The 19,861-nt window shown below is 42.2% G+C and overlaps 1 protein-coding gene across 3 annotated transcripts in view; it reads left to right on the top strand.

The window, feature by feature from the left end:
- The window catches only part of LOC126188903 (paramyosin, long form), a 187,870-nt gene that overhangs the window by 32,536 nt on the left and 135,473 nt on the right, over positions 1–19,861 (top strand). For 2 of the 3 annotated variants that reach the window (XM_049930591.1, XM_049930590.1), the window contains exon 2: positions 17,741–17,889. In XM_049930591.1, the coding sequence (XP_049786548.1) occupies positions 17,741–17,889 (149 nt within the window). Of the gene's footprint in view, positions 1–12,908; positions 13,061–17,740; positions 17,890–19,861 lie in introns of those variants that run through there. The other variant, XM_049930592.1, reaches the window with a different exon arrangement.

Genomic DNA, 19,861 nt, shown 5'->3' with positions numbered 1-19,861 from the left:
ATGAAACAATAATTAATTTGTTCTTAGAGGAAAGCGTCGAGAGTAAAAACTCTGCAGAGTACTGAAGGCTGAAGCACAGTAAAGAGTTGAAATGGTTGTCATGTGCGGTAGTTCCGTAGAGACGAAGAGGCTTGCACAGGATAGACTAGCGTGGGAGCTGCATCAAACTGGTCTTCGGCCTGCAGATCACAACATCAACAACTGCAGTGACAAACATAAGTAGAGTCGCCTAGGCCTATGAAGTTGCATTAGCAAGCCATAGCAAGACGAGGGTAATCACGATAATGCAAAACAATTATAACATTTTTGACAAAGCAGGATTGCGTATTAATGAGGAGAAGACACAATACCCATTTCCAAGCAAGAAAACCTTGACACACCCTTGGCCGCAGACGCTTTAACCTTACATAGGGGTCACGGCTTCAAGTACTTAGGGAGTCTCTTCAGTAGGAGCAATGGGACAAGACATAGAAATAGCTGCACGTCTAGCAGCTGCTAATAGAACACTTTGCAGTTCTGCCAAAAATCTCAGAAGAAGTCTCACAGCCTCGGCACCAGGTTCAAACATCGCTTACATCAGTCTACTACAATGACGGTACAATGCTAAAGGAGGTAAGGTTGCGCTGGCCCAGTCGTGTCTTAAGACTGTGGGAAGACAGGCTACCTAATACAGCGTTCTCTATAAAAATAGATGAAACGTCATAAAGAGAAATACTCGGTAGTGGATGGCGGAACAACACGTGGAATGAGTGGCTAAGGGGAAATCCAACCCCGAATGGGCAGCCAGTGTGTTAGACAGAACTGGATGACGCTCGTGGAACAGGCGAATGACCAATAAGACGCCTACCTTTTTTTTAAAAGAAACCTTTCGTTGCACAACATTCAAGATTGGCTGATTTAAAAGAGAAACAATCGTTGTTCAATAGGCAGTGAGACTACAGTTGTCTTTTGGTTTCACGTACAAGGAACGTCCGTTGTCAACCTAATTTCATTGTTACTGCTTTGCCTCAAGGCAAAACTAAACAAGTGATAAGGACGCCAAAAGTCCTCTTCTGTGGAAATTGAAGCATTTTACCTAATCCGAAAGTACGAGGACGGGATCTCAAAATGAATAAACGCAAAATGATTGATATTTTTCTCTGTGGGTAAAGGTTTTCATTGATATTCACGTGAGATGTTAATTATATCTGTTAACAATGGGAAAGCACATATCATTGTTCAACGGGCATATCAAGTGCAGAGTTTTAATTGTAGTGTCGGATGTGTTCTAGGACAATTTAATAATCTTGCCTGAAGGACTCTGTATCAATAAGCAAGGCACATACATGTTGTGAGTATCCCAAGCAGCCTACCTTTTACCACAATTTCCGTTCTTCGTTTCTCATTTTTCTTTGTTTCGAGATAGGAGAAATGAGGACTCATAGCCAAGAATTCTAAAGGAGGAAATTTCCCTGTAATTGTAACACAGTAAACAGTTTCCAAAGTAATCAGCTATTCGCCCAAGATACTGCACGTTGTAAAGTGTTAGTGTACGTTTAGGATTATGATTCTCATTTTCTTGCAGTTAAATTTCTACTCTACTGGCACTGGCCCAATTTTCCTCTCCACACTGTTGGGAACCAAGAACCGTTAAGTGAGTAAGTATTTTTAACGGCCAGCTGAGCACAGAAACAAAATATTTGGCGTTAAGTGAAATGTCACAACAGTAATCCCTGAAGAAAATTGAAGAGTGATTGCAATTACTGTTGTATTGCCATTCAGGACCTGCTGATAACGTTCACCAATAACTGTTCGTCCGTGCGCTTTTATTTTAAATGAAGAAAACTACTGGTTACTCCGCAAATTGAAATGTGAAGTGCCGTGCAGATTGCCGTGGCAACGTTCCAGATGCGAACGCGGAACTTAATGACGACCAGCCCCCGCACGCATACACACACACACACACACACACACACACACACACACAACAGAAGTCGGTCGCACGTATAGGGGCTGGGTAGTGCCACTACAGGTCAATGAGAATCACGAATTCGGAGGTGCAGCCCGACATTCGGCTTAAGCACACACGTGAAATTTCATCTCGATAAAAGAGAATGAACGATGAACACGTGATGAAACTGGTATTGCATTTTCATGGAAGTCGGAATCTTGAAAATAACTCGAAATCGTGACCGATGTTAAATTAATACAGATACATCTTTAGTGACTACAGAAACTCGTTTGTAAACAAATGTTTCAATAAAATAAAACAGAGCTTCCGTTAATGTAAGAGTATTTTCATTGCTAAAACGAATAACAGCTCATGGATTACATTTACAGAAGGCTGTATTACTTAATACTGAATATAAAGAAAGATTAAACCATAAATTAAAAATTTACCGTTACACTGAAAGAACATCAGTAAGAGCAGCAGAATAATAGTCAGAGTTTGGAAACATGAATGAAACGACAGGAAAGGTACCGAATGACCTTAACGACAATGCGTTTACTCGTGGAATAGGAACAAGCGATGACCTACAAATTGAAGTGGACATTAAGAAGATAATGGTCAATTTCTTACATAATGCAGCTGAGAAGAGAGTGATTTTTTTACTTGTTGATGTGCGTGATGAAGTTGTCGTTTTCTTTCAGTCATACGCAAATCGCTCTGCAGTGTCGCAGTGGTTCCCTAACTAGCAGAGACGGTCTGAAGTAGCAATGGTAATTGGAGCATCACTGAAAAAAGCTTTATAACAGATGGGTAGCAAGACTGTTAGCAATGTTTGCCGCATTCACATACCGATCTGAAATACGATGTCGTGGAACTCATTGCATGTTTCTGGAGCATCCTTTATGACTTTGCTAAACAACAGTCCTGTATGTGAGATGGTAAAGCTTCATTGGAAGGTGTTCTGACTTGCATACATTATAAAGTCTTGATGGTGAGAGGTGACACGTAGACGGAAACATAGACTTGTAAACTTCTTTCTGAAAACATGCATCAACTGTATTATATATGTTTTTCACAACTGGTGTACTTGGTAAATACTCACAGCATGGAGTAAAAGAAAGAGTGCGAATGTAACGCGTCGCTTTGGGAGAGATCACACTGCGATGAATAGCTACCTAGTTAGATTCCTCACACGAATATATTTCCAACACACTGGAAAAATATTCCAAAGATCACTTTGACTGCCAACAAGCTAGGGTTCATACCTGACATTAGTTAACACATTAGTGTAAGCGAACTCGGGGTGCGCCGGCCGGAGTGGCCGAGCGGTTAAAGGCGCTACAGTCTGGAACCGCACGACCGCTACGGTCGCAGGTTCGAATCCTGCCTCGGGCATGGATGTGTGTGATGTCCATAGGTTAGTTAGGTTTAGGTAGTTCTAAGTTCTAGGGGACTTATGACCACAGCAGTTGAGTCCCATAGTGCTCAGAGCCATTTGAACCATTTTGAAATCGGGGTGCAGACTCCAACCGTATGATTCGGAACTCTTATTCTCAGCATAGTTCTTTGAAATGCTGGTGTGTCTCTGGAACTACTGCCCTCTCCTTTATTTGGACAGTGCGCTGTTGCACTAGAGCTTGTAGATTTGGCTTCCTGCACCGTTGTAAACGACGTTAGTACGAATATCGATGGGACGTGGAACGCAGTAATTTGTGTGACTGTTATTCGCAATATTTTAGTGACAGTACGTTTGGAAAAGCTACGAGATGAGTTCACAATGTTCCCCTACTCGAAATTCAACATATTTCGCTTTTTGTAAAATGGATGAATTGAGTCCACCAGAAAGCAGACACAGTACGCCAGTCTTTTGAACAAGATGAGCCAGTGCACGATACGTGGCCTACGTCACCATCTAAGCGCTGTTCACGTGTGACATCTCGGCAATTCTCAAGGTCATATATATATATATATATATATATATATATATATATATATATATATATATATATATATATATATAATAAGATAATGTTCACAACAGTTCATTATTTTCCTTCCCTTTCATTTAAAATTCTGTACGTCGGTGAGTGTATATTTACAAATGTACTTAATTTTGTTTTGCTTTGTTTGAATAATACGAACAGACTGAATTAACACAGAGATGCGTTCTTTATTAAATTAGAGTACAGCCGAGTCATTATTAAACTATTTAATCCAACTACCTCACAGTGATTTTTGAAAACGATGAGCAATAAGTAAGAATACTCTAACTTCAAATATGTATCTACCGAATATAATTCGAAAGTATGATGGCATTGTTATCATGCAACGGAACGACAACATAAGAAATTGACGGCAATAAATTATTACAGCAAATGACCAATTTCAGTTACGTTGATCATTACAAAAGAAAGAGAACAGCCATACAAAGATAAGTCGACAAATTATTAAACGACTTATGCGTTTGGTCTTAATACTCATGCATGAAACGTGGATTTTGATCACGAAACTAAAAGGAACCTTAAAGATCTAACGATGAATGTAAGCAACACGTAGAGTTAGCAATGATGACGTTAGTAACGAACACAGCATTTCCAGTGCACCAAAGTATCAAATAAAAACTATAAATGCTGGAAGAAACATTTTCGACTCATTAAAAAAAATGCCAGTAAGATTAAACAATTTTAAGGAACTATTTCAATCTGAAAGGAAAGAAAGGGTCCATGTGGAGAAAACGAAAATATGGGTACTTTAAAACCAAACACATTAAAGAGTATGTAAGCGAAAAAGTAGAAGAAACATAAAAAGTCTGTTTGATTAGACCACATATAGTGCCTAGCTTTCGATTCCATAGCAACTATAAGTTGCAACGATAGCGGTTAACTCGGCAAAACATCTACATCCACCTACACGCACGCATCGAAGCGGGCGTACACACACACACACACACACACACACACACACACACACACACACTGGTACAGCGCCTGCATCTGGTGACGCCATCCGTCACCGCTGTAGTTTTGTAAATGTCAGAGCAAGTGGCTTGGCCTCCTTCCACGGTTGACCAACGCTGCCTCTACGTGGTACAGACGTCAACGCACTTTCCTGGATCTCGTCCAGTTTTCGTGACACCGCCTGTGACAAGCCATCATTTATAAGAGCGTTTCAACTTGTGTTCTAACGCAGCGCAGGTCTGCAACAGGTATCAGAGCCTTAAGGAAGCAGGGAGAGCGTTTGCTCTCAACCGAGAGGTCTGCCTGCGAGGAAGTAGGGGAGAGGCCAGTCGCGCACGCGTCGCTTAAGATCCGCGCATTCGTGTGAGCCAAGAAACATCACGAAATTTCAATTAAAAGTGCAACTCCGTTGAAAATCTCATCACGTAACTTTTTGAGATCCGAAAATAAGAGCGAGAGCAGTGAAATTGCAACACTTGCAATCAGGTACAGCCCTCCGCAAACAGTGCAACGTAAAAACACATAAATATTTGTAAAGAATTTCTGATTCACGTTTCCAGATAAAAATTTGAGTCGTAGAATTATGAACCAATATTATATTTTGTCAGGCGCGAAAGAAGGTTTGAGAAGAACTGCGATTATTATCGCAAAAAATAAGAGATATTAGAAAATAAATACTTTATTGGCGTTTTGCACTGCATTTGTTGGTTCTATGTACTATGCACGACGTCAGCAATACATTGTGCTGTAGTTTCACCATATTCGTTAATGCGAATAAAATTCTTGTATTTCATACAGCTCATGATCACGGCAGTGCCCGTTCCTTCATAGCAGAGTCCATCGAGTCAACACTGGCACTGCAGTATAGTATTTCATGCCTAAAAACAGGGCCTCGACTTCAATCAAACGTCTCTCCGTGTACTTGATTCACTGTATCTGTGCGAGTATAGAATGTAGACGAAACGTTGACCCAGGGAAGTTCGGGTCGGTGCAGGTAGCGTGATCAGATAGCCGAAGCGGTTAAAGCGACCACTCACGTAATGCGGGAAATCCGGATTCGAGTCCCAGTCCGGCACAAATCTTCATTGTCGCCAATAAACTGTGCAGCTGGAGTTTCACCATAGCCTCAAATGTGAATATACTCCTATTAACAACGTTCTAAGTGCCAAAGCGAGGAAGCATCTGGGTCCAAGTGCCAATAGAAAAGTTTTTGTTCCAAGGGCCATTAGTAACGATGCAGTATGTTTTATTTGTGGGCATACAAGTACAGATATACAGCAGTAAGTTTTTAACTAGTAGAAGTGAAGTCAACAAATACCATTCCTTGTTGTTCTTGTTGTTATGGTCTTCAGTCCTGAGACAGTTGATGCAGCTCTCCATGCTACTCCATCCTGTGCAAGCCTCTTCATCTCCCAGTACCTACTGCAACCTACATCCTTCTGAATCTGCTTAGTGTATTCATCTCTTTGTCTCCCTCTACGATTTTTACCCTCCACGCTGCTCTCCAATACTAAATTGGTGATCCCTTGATGCCTCAGAACATGTCCTACCAACCGATCCCTTCTTCTTGTCAAGTTGTGGCACAAACTCCACTTCTCTCCAATCCTATTCAATACCTCCTCATTAGTTATGTGATCTACCCATCCAATCTTCAGTATTCTTCTGTAGCAACACATTTCGAAAGCTTCTATTCTCTTCTTGTCTAACTATTTATCGTCCACGTTTCACTTCCATACATGGCTACACTCCATACAATTATTTTCAGAAGAGACTTCCATTTCTTATGTCTTTTAAATTCCGGAACTCTAGAGAGAAGCACGGCTTGTCGCAAAAAGCATGCGATATCTGCTAACGGATGTTTGAAAGACTTTTTTCATGATCCAGCACCTGGTTCACGTCAAGGGACGAGAACACGATAAAACCGAAGACGCGTTTTGTGGAAAAGCAGCACGTAGAACACTTTTCCATTATTCTATTGATTTCAGGAGAGGGGGCAGGGTAAAAGAAGTTGTATTCACAATTAATTAAACTGTACCGAGCTAAATATGTAAGAATAAAATAAAATCAATTTATTTAAAGAGTAGTTTACCAGTTTGTGTCAGCCTGTCGTCTAAACACTGCAGAGCAGAGTAAAAGTTATGCAGGAGAGCATCTGTGAATTTTGGAAAGAAAGACGGAAGTGTCCGACTGGAGCCATGAGGACGGTCCATGTGTCGCCCCTGGCAAGCTCACAATCAGTTGGTTAAAAACATTGCGCCCAGAAGGAGGGGTTCCGGGTTTCAAGATCTAGTTCAATTTTCTTTTCAGTATCATCTGACAATAACTGACTACAGTCCTCAAAGACGATAGCATGTTGATGAACATCTTTTGACAAACTTCATCTATATCTACCTATATACTCCGCAAGCCACCGTACGGTGCGCTGGCGGAGGGTACCCTGTACCACTGCTAGACATTTCCTATCCTGTTCCACTCGCAAATAGAGGGAAAAACGACTATCTATATGCTTTCGTATGAACCCTAATTTTTCTTATCTTTGCGGTGCTTAAGCAAAATGTATTTTGGAGCAGTAGAATCATTCAAAAGTCAGCTTCAAATTCCAGTTGTCGAAATTTTCTCAGTAGTGATTTTCGAAAAGAACGTATTCTTCCCTCCAAGGATTCGCTTTTGAGCTCCCAAAACGTCTCCGCAATACTTGCTTGTTGATGAAACCAAGCGGTAACAAATCTCGTGGCCTGCCTCTGAATTGCTTCGTTTTCTTCCTTTAATCCGCCCTAGTGGGGATTCCAAACATTCGAGCAATACTCAAGAATGGGTCGCAATAGTGTTCTACACGAACTTTCATTTATTTGATCCACATTTTCATAAAATGGTATTACTAAATGCAAATGTGTTGCAAAACATTTTTCTCGAATTGTGCATCCATGAAATATTCAGACTAATCATTCAATAAATGTAAAGAAACAGTGGTATATGTGCACAGGAGCCAGGTTAGGTTATAGGATCCAACACAAGTACTGTGACATGTTCTATACTGGTGGTCACCTGGCAGGTGCGTACATAACAGCTGGGCGCACCCAAGTTGAGCGTAGCTGGAAGCAGAGCTCGGCATCTGCTGTACTGAGTAAACTGCTAAACAGTACCATAGCTTCCATGCCGATTCTGTTGTAGCGTGACTGGAACGAATAATCTGATTTGCCTTCACCTATGTAACTGCCTCCCTTCCCCAGGCACCTCCTTGTATTTGCTTACTGCTTATTATTAGTGGGAAACGACACAGCAAAGCATTAAATGTGTGGTGGCTCCCTTTTCGATAAAAATTTAATACTGTTTTAACCCGAGTTCTAAAATTAAACCACCGGTATAAGGGGCATAAAATAAATTTTTATAAATTTCTGAAGACAATATCAGTCAAATGTATTGTGAAATGATTTGTCTAAAAGTAAGTAATTAAATCAGAGAAACATCTGACACATCTCATTTGCCGTACGTGATTTCGAACGTCATTCAAAGAGCGTCAAACTTTCTTTTATCCACTTTATTCCTTAATTTTAGATACGTCATTACACAAAATATTTGACCCAACTTCTTCAGTTTCTTTCATTTTTTTATTTTCAAGTTTTGGTCATAAAGCTCGATGTTATTGAAACGTACAACATGATCACACACCTAGGAACAAACATTCTGCTCTCTAGAAAATATTGTCACTTCCGTATTTAACAGTCTACCTGTTATATTATTACTATACTCTACGCCAATAACAAGTAAGTGGAATCGAATTAAGGCGATTTATTCCCAAAAACCATTTACAAGTTTCAAATATTTTCAAATAGAAGCTATTGGGAACTAACAGAAATTTACATTTTCGAGGCAGGGAAAAATGTTTAAGCATCACAGAAACTCAGCTCATTTGCAAATATCTTGTGCTTCATGGTAAAATGACCTTCCGTTTCAAGGTAGAAAACGCTGCACTACTCATGAAGTATGGTTTAACTGTCCACATGTTATGTAACTAATTTTTAAAAAATACAGAATTGTAATCGCCTTAAAACTGTGTAACCGAAGAGTTAACTGTATCCTCCAAATAGCTTTCATCTCCTCAACATCATGCCCGTTAGTTCTCCAGGTACTGCATTTCCCGCATATCGAAGATAAGTGGCGGCTCGGAAGCTCTTCGGCGACGATATGTAACAGATTTTCCACAAATCATTAATAAACATGATTTTCTCCACTTATCTCCATTCTCCCATCACTTAGAAACAATTTGAAATTATTATTTTCCTAATTTGTGTTTGAAATTAATATTTTACCAAGGCATTAAAAAAATGTGTGTCGCCGGATCGTTACAAGCGGAAGGAAACTCTCGTGTAGGAAGTGACATTAGCAGAATGGTCGAAGCAACGAAGAAATTATTAGCAATAATTGACACAGATGAAGAAAGCATTCTTCAATATAAGTGGGCCAACATCGTTAAGGAGGTGAGGAAAGAGTTTGTGAGAGGATACAGCTGGATCACATCATTGTGTGGAAGCGGTACGTGGGCAGTAGTTTGAATGAACTACATAAAACAAATTACATAGGGAGTTGTGTGTAGTTGTTACGTAGGAATGAAAGGGTTAGTGAAAGATAGGATAAGATGGAGGACAGCATCAAAGAAGTCACAAAGACTGACGACTTATAAGAAGTTTTCTGCTGCCACAACTGCATCGTCGTACGAAACTTTTCTGTAGCACAACATTCGTATGTACGAGGGGACTTCAGAAGTAAGTTACACATGTACTCTCCTGCCAGGGCAGTTGCCGAACAAAAGTGGTATATTGTCAGAAAAGAATAAATGCTCTGGGTTTCCTGCAGACACGATTCTGCTGCGCTCCAGATAACAGGTGCACAGTGTGCGAATGAAATGACGAGGCGTCTGGAAATTATTCCAAAACTAAAGTACGCACAACGGTACGAGTCTTGCCGGCGAAACATCTAATTTGCACACAGAGTCGGCCGTGATATTCTGTCAATGTGTGAACCAAATGCCAGCCGCAGTTAAGTGGTGCCAAAAATTTGAGCAAGGCTCTACAGACGTGGGGATGCTGATCGGGAAGGAAGGCCATCGTCATCGACCACAGGCGACAATGTGCTGGCGATCGAGGAACTGACTAGCAGCTAACGCAGTTTTTTTCAACAATGAGGACGTTCTCACAGCAGTTACGTGACCAAACACCGGATTTCTGTAGTCGATGAATTAAAATGTTCCGATCATTGTTTACAGACTTGGTGAATATGTTGCAGAATAGTGGCATCTATCTGTCACTTTGAAATTTAGTGCAGCATTCAGTAAACTCACTTCGCCTGCCAGAATAACGTGTAATATACTTTTTGAAGTCACCGTGTAACATACCTCCCAAAGATATTTACCAGCAAGTTGGGGAGTTAGGTGACAACAACTGTCAGTTATTGTTAGTCAGCTACTGTCTCGTGTTGTCCATATAAGCCGAAAACCATTTCTTAAGGTAATTAAAAATTTTATAGCTACATGCACAGTTTGTGTTTAGTTCGATAATGCTCCTTCCAGGTGCTCGAAGGAGATGGTTTATCTGGAGAAAGAAATAGCATATCAATTTGGAAGCTAAGTGAGTTCAGGCAGCAGCGAGGATACATTTACATCTACATCTACATCTAGATCACTACTCTGCAACGCACCCCAAAGTGCTTGGCAGCGTTTTTGCAGAACCACTTTCAGAATATTTCTTTATAGTACCACTCTCGAGAAAAGTCGAACATTTAAGTCTTCCCGTGTCAGCTCCGATTTCTCTTATTTTATTAAGACAGTCACTAGTCCCCATGCACGTTTTCGCAGTCGGAGGAGAAAGACGGTGACTGAATTTTGTTGAAAAGATCTCGCCGCAACGAAAAATGCCTTTGTTTTAATGATTGGCATCCCAGCTTGCACATCATATCCGTGGTACACCTCTCCCCTGTTCCACGATTATACAAAACGATCTGCCTTTCTTTAAGCTTTCTCGATTTCATCCGTCAATACCGCTGAGCAGTACTCTACCAGAGGACGGACAGGCGTAGTGTAGGCAGTCTCTTTAGTACATTTGTAGCATTTTCTAAGCGTTCTCCCAAACAAGAGGCCGTCTTTGGTTTGCCTATTCGCTTTAGTACTCACGTGCGAGCCCTCAAACTTTTCATAATTTAGGATCAATTGTCACTTTTCGAACCATACAGATATCTTGTTTAAGTCATTTTGCAATTCGTATTGATATTCTGATGACTTCAATAGACTGTAAACGACAGCACTATCCGCAGACAACCTAAGAGGGCTACTCGCATTGTCCCCCAAATTGCTTATATAGATTAGGAACGGCAGAGTGCGTAAACACTTCCATGGAGACGGCCAGGTTTTTTATTTACTGTATTTGCAGCACGTTCCATCACAGTATTTGCAATACTACATGTATGTATTGAGTGTGTGTGTGTGTATGTGTGTGTGTGTGTGTGTGTGTGTGTGTCGGGTATAGTGTAATGTTTGTGTTGTATGATGATGACAATGAGAGAAGGGAGAGGGTGAAACCCGTTACCAGCACATAGCCTACTCTCAGGGAATAGTACAAAAGGGAGTGCCAAGCTTACCGTCCCCACGGATCACCAGCAACAGATCACATGCCCTGACTTCAACCGGCCGCGGTGGCCGAGCGGTTCGAGGTGCTTCAGTCCGGAACCGCGCGACTGCTACGGTCACAGTTTCGAATCCTGCCTTGGGCATGGATGTGTGTGATGTCCTTAGGTTAGTTAGATTTAAGTAGTTCTACGTTCTAGAGGACTAATGACCTCAGATGTTAAGTTCCATAGTGCTCAGAGCCATTTGAACCAATTTGAACCCTCACTTCATGCGACACTGCGGAGATATTTGGTATTTAATCCAGGACACTAATGCAAAGTCTAGTAATCAGGAACGTTACGCCACCACCTTTCCTCCCCTTGCCAGCCAAATACTGCAGAGTATATTTTTTTCCTCCACCAGGATTCGAACCAGCTTACCCCTAGTCGAGTGCCACCGTACAAATGTGCGTTAGCCACCTTTTTTCCGTCTTTTTTCTAGTCGTGTTACCTGACACTTCTACAAATTGGTCGTTCAATACTTTTCTGCACCGAGCGAGGTGGCGCAGTGGTTAGCACACTGAACTCGCATTCGGGAGGACGACGGTTCAATCCCGCGTCCGGCCATCTTGATTTAGGTTTTCCCTGATTTCCCTAAATCGGTCCAGGCAAATTCCGGATGATTCCTTTGAAACGGCACGGCCGACTTCCTTCCCCGTCCTTTTGTAATTCGATGAGACCGATGACCGCGCTGTTTGGTCTCTTCCCCCAAACAATCCAATCCAATCCAATACTTTTCTCAGTATTTTTTTTATTGCATAGGGCAGCTAGCCCTCCCACGGAACGCGCTTAGCTACAGTGCCGATGCCAGCTCGGACATGGTGGCGGTTAGAGAATGCCAGGTATCACTACTGTTTCACACGACGACTTCCCGTAAAAGTTACTTTGAACTGTATCCTTTCTGACAGAAAATGAGTTGGTAGGACAAATTTTATGCCAGAAATTTATGAAATAATAATAAATGTCGTGTGACTAGGGCCTTCAGTCGGGTAGACCGTTCGCCGCGTGCTAGTCTTTAGATTTGACGCCACTTCGGCGACTTGCGCGTCGATGGGGATGAAATAATGATGAGTAGGACAACACAACACCCAGTGCCTGAGCGGAGAAAATCTCCGACCCAGCCGGGAATCGAACTCGTCCCCTTAGGAGTGACATTCTGTCGCGCTGACCACTCAGCCACTGGGGGCGGATATTTATGAAGTAAGTCAGCTGGAGAGGGAGAATGAGACATTAAGGACTGGGCTGGAGCAGAATACGGTGCGGTCCCAGGAGGCGGCTCGGTTGCGATTCTGGAAAGCGCAAAGTGGCGGCCGGCGGCAGATATGAGGAGCAGCTTATGAGCGCGGCCTCGGGCGCCGCCCCTTCTCCGCCAGCCGAGGAATTCCTGGCCAGGGTGCGCGCGCACGCGTGTCGCTTCTCCACTCCTCCGGCGTGCTCTTCTCTTCTCCATCCCGGAGCGCAGCGCATTGCCCACCGAGTGCCTGTGCCGGCAGCAGCAGCCTCCGTACAGCCAGAGGTGAGCGGTCGCCGTTCGAACCCCGCGGCATCCGCGCCGCCGCCGCCGCCGCTGCCGCGCCTCGCGATAACAATAGCAGAGCACTGACTGCCGGCCCGATCCGCTCACCATCTGAGGTAAAAGCGAACCCGCTGACTAACCCAGCCCACCTGACAATCGCCGGCGCTTCCGGATCTTCGACGGGCTACGCGGCTGACGCCGTGCAACTTTTTCTGAGAAGGCGATTCAGCTAGATAACCTCAGTGTGGCGCTGATTAACGTTCCAGTAATACACTGATTTTTAAGGCGCTGCTTTCCGCTTATACAATAACGTACGCACAACTTACCACTTTCCTTACGCTTGAAATTGGATCATACACTAAATTGTTTTATATGAACCTGCAAAATATTTTATGAATAACACCGTCCTCGTGCCTCGGTCGTAATCCGTTGATTTTAATTCGAAGTACACAATATGTTTCAAAATTTGTGTCCGTTATCAACTGTCTTCAGCATAAAAGTGAACTAAATTATAAACGATTACACTATATTTGCAGGTTTAACCTAAACAGTGAAGACTTTGAGAATGTGAAACTTATGGCTGCAGTATCTTCGTTAATATTGTTGTCATCAATCCGAAGATAGGATTAGCTTACCAATCTAATCTCCTCTTTTCGTCAGTCTGTGTCATGAATCTCTTCTCTTGTTAATTTTATTCCCTACCTGTCCATTAATTATTCTGTGTACCCAGCCATTATTCAACATTTTTCTGTAGCACCACATTCTAAAAGCCTCTATTCTCTTCGTGTCCGTACAGGACTATCCTCCAGACAAGTGCTTTCAGAAACCACCTCCGAACACTTAAATTTATATTCCACCTAAACATACTTCTCTTTTCCAGAAAAAGTTTCTTTCTATTGCCAGTCTACATTTTTATATCCACTTTCTTTTTGTTGTCGTCAATTATTTTGCTTCCCAAATAGAAATACACGTCGACTAATTTCAGTATCTCATTTCCTCATCTAATTCTCTCCACATCGGCAAATGTAATTCGAGTACATTCGTTACGTTTGTTTTGATTTTCTATTCCTCACTTTACATTCTCCTTTCGAGGCACTGTACATTCCATTCAAATCATGGTCCAAATCCTTAGCGTCTCTGAATTACAATTTCATCGCCAAGCCCTAACATTTTTATTTCTGCTCCCTGAAATTCAATTCATTTTAAAAACTCCTCCTCACATCATTTAATACTGCAAAATAAAAAATCTGAATCATAGTACTTGCATTACATCGATGTGTCATTGCACATGGGTTAATATCCTCAAGCGTAGAGTGAAGCAGATATGAGTAGAATTTGACAAACTAAATCGATTCCGATAATGCGTAATTTCATCTGCTACAATGCGTGCATAAAATCTACTTACACTAGAGACTGTAAGTAATACTGATGCAAGCATGGTATTATTCAACAAAGAAAGTATTAACGATTACAATTAGGGTTGTAGATGCGATTAAATTTCAAGTCCTACGCTTGCTGCTCTACTCTACATGTTTCAACACGCGAATCAAATAATGAAGATACTTATATTCAAAATTAATCAACAGATACACATCGCCCATTCAGCGAGAACTTTCAGAAGCTTTCTTTTCTTCAGTCGCTGCCTGTGGCGATCACTTTCCCTTAATTTGCAGTCGTGACTGCTTTCGCAAGTAAAACGGATTTGTGGTTTTTGATAAGGGAGCACAAAACCGAACGAATATTCAGTTTTATCTGAGAAATAAATGAAGATTAGAATTTAATAGGACGTTAATGTCGAAGTCATCTTAGAGGCAGCGCCTACTCAGCTGAACAAGGATGAAACTATGTACTGATCGTGCTTCGTTATGGAATCCATTCCAGAATTCGCTTTAACCGGTATAACTGAAGCATGGAGAATCTAAATAAAGATTTGAACCCAGCGACTGCCGAGTAGAAGATGAGTGTTGTCTCTAACGCGTTACGTTATGTCGACGATTTCTCTGACCACAGTTCTTTGTAAATAATACGTGAAACTGCTCCTGCTCGATTGTATGGTAGCTGGTTTGCTTTAAATACTGCGTGCACATGATCTATTGGTACAATAAAGGGTTTCCTTTTAAAGTGTGTCTCTCCAAGATGATGAGTACAGAGTTTTCCCTATCTCATTTCATCATAACTCTGACTTCCACTCAAGAAGTACTTCTCTGCTTACGCCTCTCGTCCGACGGTCTTTCTCAAGAGCAGATAAATTTACTGCTCATGGGATAGTTTGATGGTACTATTGATCCATGCCTAGGCTATAATTGTTCCAACTTTCTTTGGCCATAAGGAGAAAAATTTGTGAAGTAGCTGCTGTTTTAAGTTATTTACGACGAATTCTCAAAAACCACAGTTTTTTTTTAAACATAAGTCGTTAAATTGAAGTTGTAGAGGAAAGGTAAAATACAACTGCCAGAAAACTGCTAGAAAATATTAGGCGTGAATTTTATTGGGACTTCCAGAATAGCCAGGAAGTGAATCTGCAGTGACCGACTAGTACTGTTGCGGAGTGATGCGTCTCTTTCGTGTACTGAGTTAAATGGAATCCGCATTTGCTCTTTTTCTATTTCAGGTTACCAACGCTGTTAAGACTGAAACACAAACCGGATGATTAATTTAACGTTTGGTATAACTAAGATGATTTTTTTTTGCAAGTTTTTTTGTCAGATTGAACCAGAGTGTTCAGTGATCACATTATTACACACTTGACCCATTTCAAGAGATCATGTTTCCGTCATCAGGCAAACCTATTACAAGAGTCTTACCGATATATGCAAGATGAATAGAAGCGAACAAAGTCAGTCCTATCACACCATAAAAATCAGACTGCATCCCATGGTTTGGCTTAGTAGGTCTACCAACAATCTCTAGCTTTCAGCAGCTCCGCCAAAACAATCTAATAACCTGTCTGAGACAGTGGGAGGGCAGTAGACGCTGGTTCAGGTTCACGTCCGACCATCCAGGTCTGGGATTTCCCTTAAACTGTATCGTTGCTAGTCCGGCCAACGTTTTTATGCTGTGTGATTTGATGAACTGCTGGACTGTAACCCTTGTATGTCCGTTTTGATGGTTATAGAGAGTGAGAATAAAGTATTTTAGTGATTAAAATATTCCTTTGTAACTGGATACACCTATGCGATTTGTTGCAAATGGTATCTTAACTTATTAAGTTTTTATGGATACACGTGCACATGTTTACGCGTGGTTTTTTTTTTTTTGATAGCTTACCACATGAGGCTTTTGTGTACCAGTATACACTTCTACGTCCGCTGTGATATCATCAGTTACGGATATTTCAACAATGGTGATTGTTTCAACAAGATGGTGAACTGCCACGCTGGGAGCCATTTGTTCGGCAGTTCTTGGATGAAACATTTTCGGACAGGTAGATCGGTAGAGACGGTTCAATACCATGGTCACTTCGATCACCTAAGATAACCATTCATGACTTTTCTTGTGGAGTCATGGATGAAGTAATCAGTTAATCAGTTCCTGATGTGCAAATTCATAGTATGAATACGAGACGTTGTCGAGGCCGTGACAGCAGAGATGCTGGCAAATACATGGGTAGAAATTGTGTATCGACCAGACGTGGAAGAGTTAAGCTACCATTTGCAAGAAACAGCACAACTGGCTCTAGCATAACTTCTGAGAAATAAGTTTTTATAATCAGCGAAAGACTTTATACTATCCTGTACTAAACAATCATTTAAAATCGGCTTCAAAGACGAAATTGCGCAGTAGTGAAAGCAAATTAATAGCATGTGTTGAGGGACCCAACAGCAGCCAGCGTAATAGAATTTTTATTTTCGTCTTTATTTCTTTAATTTTTTTTAAAAAAATGGCCGGTTTCGGTTCAAAATGAACAAAATCTACGTGCTACGTCACAGGAAAATATCCTGCCCTGTGGCCGAAGTCGAGATGCCATCACATGTTATGCTAGTGGATAAAATCTTGTCACATAGCGTGTAATTTTTTCTGATAAGTTGGTCTACTCTTATAACTCAAACTACAGGGTCTGATTATGGCTCGTGTAGAACCGAATTCGGTCATTTTAAAAAAGCTAAGGCAATCGAGGTGAACAATAAAAGAAATTTTTTACAACCAGTGATTGCGAGTTTAAATTAATTGTGTCAGTTTTTGCCAAGGTAGTCAGTGCGACCTGGTGTTATCGTCACTGAGTGATCGAGTCCGTTGCTCGAAACGTCTTGGAACCACTAGCATATTTAAGACCCCGTTCCGTATGCTCGGGCTTTTGGTATCTGTGGGAACAAGCGGACGGTATCCGCAGCCAATTTTGGCAGGTGGTCAGTGGGAGACAGAGCCAGGCGTCGAGCAGAAGTTTCGCGACGCACCCCGCCGCCACGTGCGACCACCCTCTGGCGTGAGTCACGCCGCCCCCAGCGCGCCCTATAAATGGCGACGCGTGTAACGCGACCGCCCCGCTGCCGCTCCGCCCCCGCAGTCGCGCCGCCTCTAAGAATAGCCCCCCGCGGCCGCCGCCGGCACTTCCGAACGACGACTGGTCCCGCGCGCACCACGGATCCGGCCGCGAACGCCACAGCACCGCGACAGCAGCTCAGCACCGCAGCAGCGCCACAGCTAGCTCCGACCAACGCCCCCTCTTTGTGTCCGTTTCAGTCGAATCGTCGTCGTCGCGCCGAGTGAAGATGTCTTCCAGCGTGGCCAAGACCACCAAGTCCTACTCGTACCGCTCGACCGGCGGCGGCGGCGGCGCTGACGTCAGCATCGAGTACAGCGCCGACCTCAGCGCGCTCTCCCGGCTCGAGGTGAGTGCTGTCACAGCAGCGGCGAGTCCCGTCAAAGCCACAGCGGCGGCGCCACCCCCACCATTCACTGCACCAGCCACAGGGACTCCACGAATGTCAACACACATGTCTGATATGGAACCGAGTCGGCTCGGATCCTCGTGGAGAGAAATGGGTATAGGTCCCGAAAGGCTGTCAGTTGAATTGAACAGCATATACTCACGTCTCACTTCACCTCACTTTCCGATTTAGCCTACCCCACCAGTATACTGTACCAGTTGATGATCTTTCATGCATTTCATCCTCACCTATGCAATTTTTGAATGTATCTCCTCCCCTCCCACGTTCTACCTCTCCCTCCAATTACTTGAAGTCATACCGTCTATATTGTTTTCCATGTACGTTCCTCCTCTATCCATTCACATCCTGATCACCTTCTCACACCTTCTCAAACACCTGGAACACATTCGCCAGTCCTGCGTCTCCTACAAAATCTCCTCCCAACTCCCAGTGTGTCCACCACCCTCGGAAATCCCCAGACACTCCATCTCCTTTCCCAGGTTCGTTTCGACGGCTTTCTCCAACCAGGCGACGACATTGTTCCTGAGACCTACCCATCTTCTCAACTATAACCTGTCCTTGCGCTTTCAGACAAAATGTACTACACAAACTAGAGTGCTCCCTCAACTGTCCTGATTTTGACCCTTAGCAATGTTTTCTCATATCATTTCCTCTCCAATGTCAGCTGCATCGAAATCCCTCACCTACAGTAAGTTACCAGTAGTACGCATCACCTTCCTCCTTAGCGGTACAAGGCCACACTGTCTCTAGCATCTCATCACGCTCAAGACCATTTTTTATTCCTATTACTTTATTCAGAAGTGAAGACAGGGTTATTTCCAACGGATCCACCTACAATAAATTTGTAAATAACGTAGATGGAGAACAGTCCCTTCACTATTTTAATTGATACATTGTACCATCTCCATAGTTTTCTTACATATTTCACAGAATCTAATGCATTTCGGCCTATGCCATGATGGGACTCACATTCCATTAATTATTGCTATTATGATTGCAGACGTATATTCGAGTATTATATCCTTTATTGGCTTTTAAGTTTTCCACCATCAGATGCTAATGTTCAAATGTAGTTCTTATGAAAACTAAGAGGAAACAGATTTCTTGCTCGTCCTCCTCAAACCACCAATGGAAATTCTAGTCTTGTGGGAATGGATTTTATCGTCTTGGAGAAGGTAATGTTCTCACGAGAATAATTTCAGCCCCCATTCAACTATTTCGTAGGCCTCATCAATTCCTTCTCCTGAACCAGAGAATCCAAACTAATATAAAAAATTCTAAGCCCGTTCTCGCCAAGGTCTGAATTGTGTAAAAGGTACTCATTCGATGTTAATGATGTCACACTCAGGCACTTTAGCTGCTTGCACGAAACAAACAGGTTCCATAAAACGAAACTCTCCTTCGCTTGTAATTACTTAGTTACTCAGTAGCCCTCATAAATAAGGATACATAACAAAATGTCAGCCGGCTGACTCCGTCAATAATTATTTGCACTCTATAATATTATATTTAGTCCCAATGATATTTCACTGGAAGCCAATATCGTGCACAGAAGTAGCCGTGACGCTTACATGTTTTATTCAAAAAAACTACACATTCATTGAACATCTCTCTACATTGAATTAATAATAATTAAATGCATTAATTCAGCAATAGTTACAGTGACAAAGATGTTACCTTGTAAAAAAAAATTATTTTCATTCCTGCGAGTGGGAGTGGTGGCAATTGAGATAAATACTTAAATGACAGGCTACAAAACCAAACGTCTGCGGTGCAGTTCCCAGTCTGCCAGTCTCTTCCAGGCCATTTTCACTCACTTTTCGCTTCTTTTACCTTTGTCAGTTCTTTTTTAATGTGATAAATGACAAATCGTACTACGGCTCAGGGTGTAAGTTAAACTGTAGGTCCTGCT

This window comes from Schistocerca cancellata, chromosome 5, assembly GCF_023864275.1.
Source record: "Schistocerca cancellata isolate TAMUIC-IGC-003103 chromosome 5, iqSchCanc2.1, whole genome shotgun sequence".
NCBI lineage: Eukaryota > Metazoa > Arthropoda > Insecta > Orthoptera > Acrididae > Schistocerca > Schistocerca cancellata.
This window is presented reverse-complemented; position numbering and strand designations above follow the sequence as displayed.